Source organism: Nicotiana sylvestris, chromosome 7 (assembly GCF_000393655.2).
Source record: "Nicotiana sylvestris chromosome 7, ASM39365v2, whole genome shotgun sequence".
Lineage (NCBI taxonomy): Eukaryota > Viridiplantae > Streptophyta > Magnoliopsida > Solanales > Solanaceae > Nicotiana > Nicotiana sylvestris.
Genome location: NC_091063.1, coordinates 45,263,535 through 45,274,159, shown reverse-complemented (window position 1 = coordinate 45,274,159; position 10,625 = coordinate 45,263,535). Strand labels below are relative to the sequence as shown.

General features: G+C 38.3%; 1 protein-coding gene across 1 annotated transcript; it reads left to right on the top strand.

Annotated features, from left to right (window-relative positions):
• The first annotated feature begins 229 nt into the window (after positions 1-229).
• Positions 230-9,921, top strand: LOC104242380 (26S proteasome non-ATPase regulatory subunit 2 homolog A-like). Its single transcript, XM_009797422.2, has 26 exons — positions 230-319; positions 410-561; positions 657-757; positions 1,528-1,648; positions 1,724-1,783; positions 1,905-1,972; positions 2,704-2,746; positions 3,170-3,235; positions 3,399-3,437; positions 3,523-3,605; positions 4,815-4,929; positions 5,125-5,199; positions 5,465-5,623; positions 6,128-6,235; positions 6,352-6,456; positions 6,541-6,681; positions 6,765-6,869; positions 7,015-7,236; positions 7,407-7,520; positions 7,593-7,808; positions 7,977-8,036; positions 8,131-8,244; positions 8,335-8,420; positions 8,819-8,927; positions 9,024-9,202; positions 9,347-9,921. The coding sequence occupies exons 2-26, from the start codon at positions 424-426 to the stop codon at positions 9,420-9,422; spliced, it is 2,703 nt and encodes a 900-aa protein (XP_009795724.1). The 5' UTR covers positions 230-319; positions 410-423; the 3' UTR covers positions 9,423-9,921.
• Positions 9,922-10,625: the final 704 nt, after the last annotated feature.

Here is a 10,625-nt window from a genome sequence, read left to right as displayed (position 1 = left end):
TTAATAATTTTGCAAACGCTGACTATTTTTGAATAACCAGTCCGAAAACTGGCTAGTCTGTGCTATTTTTACAATTATTTTGGGTCGACCGGCCAAATTAAGCCCATCAATCTATACCATTTTGGGCTTAAAAGAGACCGTCAATCCAAGATGGGCTGTTAAAGCGGAAAGCCCACAAATCCGACCGGGATCCGGTTCACTTCTTCCCTCGTTTGTCTGCAGATATAACAAAGTTTCAGAAGCAAAACCAAAGTACAAACCTTTGCTTGCTGAAAACGACAACCATTGTTCTTCTATAGTCTGTGCTCGTTTTCTTCCCGTATGTTCACCTGTATTTTAATAGAAACTAAGCTATTTACACAATTCACTTCGATAATTTATACTTATATCTTTGCAATTTCTCTGCTAGGGTTTTAGCTAAAAATGTCAAAGACTCCGGATCCAAACAGTACAGGTGCTAGCGGTAGCGCCGGCGGTGACAAGTCCGCCGGAGAAGAGGCTACCATTAAGGTTCCCTCCAAGGACCCAAAGAAGAAGGATGATAAGAAAGACGAAGATCTCGTAAGTGTCAAAGCAATCACGGAACTCGAACAGAATTGGTCACTTTATGTTTTAATTGTATCTTTTTGTTTATTTATTGATTTTGGTGGGATTAGTCGGAGGAGGATTTGGCATTGAAGCAGCAATTGGAACTGTATGTGGAGAGAGTTCAAGACACTGATCCAGGGCTACAGAAGGTTGCCCTTGAGAGCATGAGGTATCTTCTTTCCCCCTTTCTTTTGTAATACATGTCGAATTTGTATTTACCGGAAAGTGGATATTGAAGTCGCCTAGTTTGGGATTGAGGGATAGTTGTTGAGGTGAGCTGCTGAATTCTCATTTAAGTTGGACAATGTTTACAGCTATAGATAGTGTAATAGGTACTTGCTTTTGTTGAGCTTAACTTTGAACCTTAATAGTAAGTTTTTTGGGGCTTTGGTATTCTAGTTTATTCTGGATTCATTTTCTTTGCATGCTCATGTTTTTTTGACGTTTTGAGGGATGATAGAAGTTCCCTTTAGTGCTCTAAGGTGCCTTATTTCATTATTGGTAATAGCAGGTAGACGATTGTCCAACATTGTCCTTTTCTCTTTCTTTTTTTTACCCCCGATGAATTGGTTTATATGCTTACACCTGTTAGTAAAGTGATCTTGGATATCAAATGTAATAGGTGCAAGCTTATCATTAGCTGGCACTTTCTTTTGGGAACTTTTTCAGAAAGAGATGCGACCTCCTTTGAAGTCCTTAGACATCCATCAATTAGACATTAAAAACCATGGAAAATAAATGTATGGATGTGTAAAAGATAGCTCTTTGTTGAATTAGCATGCGCTACATGCATTATGAATCATGCATATTTCTCAGTTTGAATGAGAAATCAGATCCCAGTTTAAGTCTTCAATCCTTGAACTTTTTAGGGTCAAACTTTACATAAGCAAGGACATTTCTTTTTTGTCTCTTTTGCTTATGATCTTTCCTATGTTATAGACAGGAAATTCGTACATCAACAAGCTCGATGACATCAGTTCCAAAACCATTAAAGTTCTTGCGTCCCCACTATGGAACACTAAAGGGATATTATGAGAAAATGCCAGACTCGGATATGAAGGTATGGAGCTGGCATTGCACTTAATCGTTGTAAAAGTTGAATAAATTTCACTCACGCAACTTCAACTGCATGCAGAAACTTCTGGCAGATATACTTTCTGTTTTGGCATTGACAATGTCTGCTGAAGGAGAAAGGGTATGTTCTATTTTTGGAGTACTAATAATTATGCATGCGTGATATACTATTACTCGTGTTGGCGACGTTAACAACTTTTTCATCTATTTTATGACTATTACTAATTTATTGGTTCTTACAGGAGAGCTTGAAGTATAGACTGTTGGGTTCTCAAGGCGATATTGGTTCCTGGGGACATGAATACGTTAGGTATGCTTGACATCTAGTAACATTGTCTTTTTAAACTCCTATTCAAGTATCCTTATCCTCTTTGTTTTTTCCCATGTTTATATTATTTATGATTATCTTAGAACTTACTTTGTTAGCAAACCAGTAACTGACCTTAGAAAATCTGCATCTTCTCTGTGCTGAACGGCTCTTAAACAGGCTCATTTGTATTAATTCCAGTCTTGGCAGACATCAATGATGACCTAGTGCAGTTGCATATTAAGTCGATGTAGGTTCAGGAAATAAAAATAGATTTTTAGGAGTTTTGGTCCATTTTAAGTGGTAAGGAACACTTAGCAGTAGTAAAGTGTATCTATGCCCTTGTCCGCAAGGGGTGGGGGGTTGAGCTGTAGGAGAGATAATATGGAGATTCCTAATCCGAATCCCATCTACAACATTCAGTGTGGGCCCATCTACTCCAATCCTAGTGGCAGAAATAACTTGCACCTGTGCTTATGGATTTAGTATGCTGTCCGATTGCGGGTTGGGCGCAAACTGACCGGGGCATCACTGTCACCCTCATCCAAAGAAGTGTGTCTATACTGTTGCGTGATGTTAATGCTAATTATCCATTGCAATTCATGAGATGGGTGTCTGATTGAGATACTAGCTCAAGGCAGGTTACTCTGTGTGTAAATTAATGTGTTTCATTTCCCAATTCTTGCCTAATCCATTTTTCCTCTCAAGTACTGGGTAACTGACTGTTTCTACAGGAACTTGGCTGGAGAAATTTCACAAGAGTATGCAAAACGGCAGGTTCGTTTTCCTTCATTTCTTAAGTTGTGCAAGGTATTAGAGGAATATTTTAATGTGTTTTTCTACAGCCTGTGTTGTTCATGCTTTGTTTAGAGTTTGGTTACTTTATGCATATGCAATTCAGGCTAGCTTTCCTGCTACTGTACATATGTACCTATTATCATCTTTTTACAAGTCACTTTTTCTCTTACCTGGACAATAAGTTATGTGTACAAATCTTTTGCTTGAAGATTGTGACATTTATCTGAATTTTATTGTTAATTTATTTAAACAAAAAGTAGCAAACAACTTCATGCCTTTTTCTATCGTTATTTTGTGAATGTCACAACATGCTTTTTTACATTTATATCATGCAATAACTTCTGAAATGAGGTATTAATCAGCTTTTCTGTTTCTGTTCTTATGATGTGTAAACGATTTCAGGGTGAAGAAGGCCCAATTGATGATCTAATGGAGCTTGTGCAACAAATTGTTGCTTTTCACATGAAGGTATCATTTTGCATATTTAATTGTAGTTGGGTTGCAGGATGGATCTATAAAGGTTTCCTTCCTTTTATCCTGTTCTGATGGGGAAGCTTAGATTGCTTTTCATCTCTTTTCTTTTGTTTGAAAGGCTACCAATTTTTGACTGCTATCTTGTACTGCAATGCAGCATAATGCTGAACCTGAGGCTGTCGATCTTTTAATGGAGGTATTTGTTTCTCTCCTGCCCTTACATAATTATATGTCGTTTCTATGTGAGTCACTGGTGAGATATCTTTTTTGAATAATTTCAGGTGGAAGATCTTGATCTTTTAGTCGAGCATGTTGATAGTACAAATTACAAAAGGACGTGCTCCTATCTCACCAGTTCGGCAAAGTGAGTTTGCTCAGGACACAATTTTGGAGTTTCTGTTAGCATATATGAATCCTTTGAATTTCTCTTGGCAAAATTAGATTTCCTGGAGTTATGTCAATGTGTAGTGTTTATGCTTTTAGTTATTCTCATCCTTCACACTTATATGCAGTTTCCTACCAACCCATAAGTTTCGTTGTTGACTTGATAATGAAACTAGCGTAAATAGTGGGGCTGGTCTATTGCCGCAGTAAGAAAGTCCGACCAAAAAAAAAAACTGACCTGGAGTGGCGAACCACTCTAGCGCTACGAACATTTACATACACAGTGTTATTTGTGGCTACATTGCGTTGGGTTGTAGTTCTTAACTAAAATTGATGAATAGCTTAGAAATAGACCTTTTTTTATCACCTGCAAATCCTTTGCATCAAGCTTCGGAACTCGGTGGATAATGCGCCTCTCTGCCCCTGGCCTTCTCTACCTAAACACTAGACCTAGTTCATTAGCCAGTATTCGAACTGATGATATGCGTTTATTTGACGTTCCTACTGCGCTGTACTGATTCATTGCCCTTGAGCATTGCCTAGACGTCTTTTTGATTTTTTATGCTTACCTTTTAACCTTTTGGAGATGAGGGCCTACCACTTCCTAAGAAACTTTATTCTGTAAAAATTGTTGGTTCACACAATTACTTAAAAGAATTTATCAATGACGAATGAAATTTGTAATAGGAAAGGATATTAGGGAGAGTCTGAAGCATGGTTACAGTCTGTTGGGTCTTTCTACGAGAATAAAGTGAAGGCATTTTCTCTATGGGTACTGATGAGATCCTTGCTCATTGCCCCTTGCAAGCCTATATTTGAGAGTGGATAACTTTGTGGAAGTGAAGTCTGAATTATTGCGCTGTGTTCTGATTAATAAGTAGTTTAATATATGCAAATTTTCGGTCTCTCTTGAGCAGCAAAGTGCCTCGGAAGGCCTTCTTTCCGATTCTCTGGTTGCTTTAGTTGTGTTTTCCTTCCTCTCTGGTGGAAGCCAAGGAGTAAAATTCTGGTGCCTTCTTTTCCAGATATAAAGACAGATGCTATGTACTTATCAAACCAAAAAAAAATGTGATACATCCTTTCTTTTGTGTGTTTTCTGCTGGCAATTTCCGTCCTCAATATTATCTAATGTCTAATTAGATTCTCCATGACCTCTGCATTAGAATTCATGATTTTTGCTGTCTAACAGATACCTTCCTGGACCTGATGACATGTTGGTTCTTGATATTGCATACACTATCTATATGAAATTTGAGGAGTATCCAAGTGCGCTAGTGACTGCACTATACCTGTATAACATGCAGGTATGCACTTTTTAATTCTATTCTCATTCTCCTCCCATTCTTTAAAAGAAACATCGCTTGTTAGAGTGTAGGGATGTTTGCTAAAGTCTAACGGATCTGTTTTCTTTTAAGTTAGAGTCTAGTGGAGCTATAGATTCTAAAATTGAAATTTGGGTATAAGTTGATTATTTTTTCTTGGTTTGCATCTGTTTGCAGTATGTAAAGCAAGTTTTTACATCGTGTGATGATCTTTTGCGGAAGAAGCAGTTCTGTTACATTCTTGCTCGCCATGTAAGTTCTCCATTATTCTATTCTGTTTGTCATTTTCCGGCTTACGATGTTGCTGTGTGAATTTTCCTCGGTGGCCATCCTAAATTTCATCAAATTCTCTTTCTTCTCCACGACCTCTCTTCCCTTTATTTCCGGATAATTTCTCTCCTGACCCAGCATCCCCTGCCCTAAGAGTTATTTGTGCAGGATTTATAGCTTGTGACATAAATCTGTTTTATCTTTGATGGTTCATCTAAGATTGCTGATTTAATGTTTGGAAATGCAGGGTCAGACATTTGAGCTTGATGAAGAGATGTGTGCAGAAGATGAAGAAAGAGAAGGATTACAGGAGATTATTAACAATGCTAAATTAAGTGAAGGCTATCTGACACTTGCTCGTGATATTGAGGTCATGGAACCAAAAACCCCTGATGACATATACAAGGTTTGCACTTGTTAATATATCCTTTCCTCCTAATTATGTTTGTTTTGCATCTACTGTTGCATATCTTCTCTATTCCTTAATTGAAATATATGAACTGACATTGCCTGGGACGTGTGTGCTGTTGAACTTTTGTCGATTTTCTTTTGGTGGGCAAAGTATTCACCTAGCTATGTTTTGCCAACATTTGGCCGGCAAGTGCAGACTAGCTTTTCACCCCCCGCCCAATAAAAAAAGCACCATAATTTCATACTTTTCCCGCTCATCCTGTCGCCACCGCTATCAAATAGGCATTCTCAATACTCCTTTATCTCCTTGAATTACCAACTAGAAGAAAGAAAAGAAAAATAATGAGTGGAACAAAATATCTTGTCTGTTATTTCCTGGCATCCTTGGTGAAGAAAAGCTTGTCTGGCAAATTATGTTTATTATCTATCACCACTCCGCGCAAACAGAAGACATTGGTAACCAAAATTTGTGCTGATTCCCTTTGTTTTAATTTATCAGCCACATTTGCTTGATGGCCGGGCTAGTGCGGGGGCAAGTGTAGATTCAGCAAGACAAAATTTGGCCTCTACATTTGTCAATGCCTTTGTGAATGCTGGATTTGGTCAGGTATATAATGGGTTCTGCTGGATATATATATATATATATATATATATATATATATATATATATATTATAATAGGGTACATATTACATACTCTATTCACTTTATATTTCTGTTCCAGGATAAGTTGATGACTGTACCATCAGAGGCGTCAAGTGGTGGTGCCTCGACAAGCTGGCTTTTCAAAAATAAAGAACATGGAAAAGCTAGTGCTGCTGCAAGTCTGGTGCGTAGTTTTGCTGGTCGGGTGTCACTATTCGTTTTTCATTTTCTATCATGAGTTAATGATTGTTCCGGCCTAAACATTTAGGGTATGATCCTGCTTTGGGATGTTGATTCTGGTCTTGCACAAATTGACAAGTATTTCCATAGTACTGATACCCATGTCATTGCCGGTGCACTATTAGGAGTTGGGATTGTAAACTGTGGTATCAAGAACGAATGTGATCCGGTGAGCTCCTTGATGTTGTGTTTCACTATGTTTCTTCTGCAAAACATGCTAGGCTTGGATTTTAATTTATTTCTTTTGAGCAGGCATTGGCACTTCTAGCTGAGTACATAGACAAAGAGGACCCTTCAATTAGAATTGGTGCTATAATGGGCCTTGGTCTTGCTTATGCTGGTTCTCAGAATGAGCAGGTAGAGTTCATAGTTATCTTTTGTTTGTGTGGACATGAAACTCTTTTGTAGTTTAGCAATAGGTCTACTGTGTAAAAACTTTATATTTGGTACAGCGGAAGGTTCTAGAGATATACAACTATTTAATTGACTTCATGATTTTCAGATCCGTAGTAAATTGACTCCAATACTTGGAGATAGTAAGGCTTCCCTTGATGTGCTTGCCTTTACTGCTATATCATTGGGATTGGTATATGTGGGTTCGTGCAATGAAGAGATTGCTCAGGCAATAATATTTGCATTGATGGAAAGAAGTGAGTCAGAATTAGGCGAGCCCTTTGCCCGCCTGTTGCCTCTTGGTCTTGGTCTCCTGTATCTTGGAAAACAGGTAACAATACTATATAGAGTCAACCTTGAAACGAAAAATATTTGTTCTTAACGTTAGTATCCCAAAAGCCTGGATATTTGTTGATCAATGTTCTTGCAGTGAACTGTTAGATCTTGCGGAACTTTTTTCTTGCCATGATGATTTTGGATCAATCTGCCAATTTTTTATAGGAAAGTGTCGAGGCTACAGCTGAGGTCTCAAAGACTTTCAATGAAAAGATTAGAAAACATTGCGATATGACCCTGCTTTCTTGTGCCTATGCTGGGACAGGCAATGTGCTCAAGGTAGTACAAGACTTGTGCTTTTAAGTGGTTTCATGAGAGTAACAACAATAGCTGAAAGTTTCAATGTCTCAGGTCCAACATTTTCTTGGTCAATGTGCCCAACATTTTGAGAAGGGTGAAACCTTCCAGGGACCTGCCGTCCTTGGTATTGCAATGGTGGCAATGGCTGAAGAACTGGGGCTCGAGATGGCCATACGCTCGCTAGAACACCTTTTACAGTATGGAGAGCAAAATATCAGAAGAGCAGTTCCTTTGGCTCTTGCCCTCCTCTGCATTTCAAATCCAAAGGTATATTGGAAAATATATGTATCAGTGACCTCGTTTTGTCCTTTTCTGTTGCTTCTTTAGAGTTGAGTTGCTGAAAGTTTTATCATAAGCAGTAGATGCCCAGACTTTTTCTTCTTCTCTCGTTTCTCACGTACCAGCATATCTTTTGCTCCTTGGTGGCTTGGACAGGTCAATGTGATGGACACTCTGAGCAGGCTTAGTCATGATTCAGACTCCGAAGTAGCTATGGTATGTTTGAGGAACAGCAGAAAGTAGATATTTGTGTTACTATAGATTTTTTTCCTTCTCAAATCTCAATTGCTTATCTGAATACTGTATGTAGGCTGCTATCATTTCCTTGGGATTGATAGGTGCAGGAACAAACAATGCCAGAATAGCTGGCATGCTGCGCAATCTTTCCAGTTACTATTACAAAGAAGCCAACCTTCTTTTTTGTGTAAGAACTAATTTTCTTATTTCTCTTTTGGCTCCTGTAATATTCAATTACGATCCCTTGCTCTGATCATTGGCATCACTACTTCTACAGGTGCGGATTGCCCAAGGTCTTGTTCATTTGGGAAAAGGATTGTTAACTCTCTCACCATATCATTCTGAACACTTTCTGTTATCTCCGTAAGCCCTCTCCTCTACAACTTGCATGTGGTTCTCCATATTGATGTTTGGAAGAGCAAGCATTATCTAGTCTACACAAAGTGTTTAAAAGCATATCTGCAACACGAGCTGAAAATGATTTTCTTATTCAGTGAAGAAAAGTTCTCATCTTGATGTGTGGCAGTGAACATTGGTGCATTAAACTGCAAACTTTAGCACTAATCTGTTAAATGCCGATTCGTTTGCAGTCTGTGCTGTATATTTGTTCTTTAACTGATTAAAAAAATAAAATACGACTAACCAGTATTCAGAGGATTGAGCTAGTTGGCTGATTGATGGAATACAGCTCAAGCTGAATATGCTAGTTCTCTTTGATCCTATGTAGAGCTGCACAGCTGACCAGCTTTGAACCTTTTCAGGACTGCATTGGCTGGACTGGTAACTATGCTGCATGCATGTCTTGATATGAAGGCCATTATCTTGGGGAAATATCACTATGTGCTTTATTTCCTCACTTTAGCTATGCAGGTTTGCTGTCTGTTGAACAAGCCTATTCCTTTTTGATCTTATTCTGGCTTCCCCACTATCAGCTCCTAAATTTATTTCCTTACTCTGGCTTCACAGCCAAGGATGCTACTGACTGTGGATGAAAATTTGAAACCCTTGTCGGTTCCTGTCCGTGTTGGCCAAGCTGTTGATGTTGTAGGCCAGGCAGGTCGACCCAAGACCATTACTGGTTTCCAGACCCACTCAACCCCGGTTCTCCTTGCTGCCGGAGATCGAGCTGAGCTTGCAACCGAGAAGTATAATTCTTCTTATCTTTGGAATTTTATTTGTAGTTTGCACTTCTTTAAAAAGAAAGCTTTTCAGATTATTCGTGTCGTAGTATATTAACAGTGTCGTTCCTGTAGCTTCTTGTCTTACTCCTATTTGTTGTCAATGCTCAGATACATTCCGCTCTCGCCCATTCTTGAAGGCTTTGTCATCTTGAAGGAGAATCCCGACTATAGAGATGATCAATAGTAATCTCGGTGAGGTATATGAATGAAATGAGTCTAGAAGTTTTAGATGGCCTACGATATCTATCAAGGGAGAATGGCAGGAGACAGTTGATGACACCGTCTAATTTGCTCAAGTTGCTTTTCTATGAGATCCATTTGGTGGCGCAACTGAGGCAATCGGGTCCATCTTTGCTTTGAAGTGTTTGAAAGTTTCCAAGTTTGTTTTTCAGCGGCACGTCTTTACCTGATGTGTTCTTTCCTTTTGTCCCATTGAAGTGTCCCGTGTAAAGTTGCAGATAGTTATTTATTGCTGAAGCTGAAATGGAAATCGTTCTGTTTAGAGCGTATCTGATGCAGAGATTTGAACGGCTTTGGCATCAGACCTTGTGTTTCCGGCATAGTTTAATGATGTTGCTCTATGGGTTGGGACTCGAGAGAGCTGAATTATGTAAAATCGAAAATGACCATTTATGATCATGATATTATTTCTGCATAAAGTTGAGGAGAATTAGAATCTAAAAGGATCTAAGCAAATCAGACAAAGTGTCAGAGATTAATCAATTTCGAACGAATTTTATTTTCGTACATGATTTTTTTTGCTCTATAATGTGGACTTTACGAGCCACCAGAGAAGTCTGAAGGATATCAAAGAGAAATACGACCTTTTAATTGTCCCTGTATTGTCAGAGGATAATTCCAGAAACACAACACCATGAGCTATAGCTGTTAACACCATGAAGAATTGAGAAATGACGGTTCGAACTTACATCTAATTTATTTGAACCTTATCCCATATGTAAATTATTAAGTGTAAGAGTAGATTAACAATATATGAGTAAATGCTAAGAAGATATTAAATTTGATAGAATAAGTTCTATTACAATTACAAACTACATATGTACAAGACCAAATCTAATTAAAAGGGCACTACACCAATTACTGGATGACTGCGACACCTTAATTGTGCAACTTCAGCAAAGTTTCATTAGCACGTATTTTCGTTTTTAATTTTATTTATTCAATTGGTAGATGGTAACCAATTTCATGCACCATCCTCATTTCATTATTACATTATTATCTAAATAGATGCAAAACAGATGCCCCTCCGATCAGATTCATATTCACATAAAGCTACTCATAAACTAGTGCTGCAAGTACATATCAAGTAACGTGGACTACACAATCTGGGAATATTGTAGTTCAAAAGAATTTAGGTCTCTGCCAT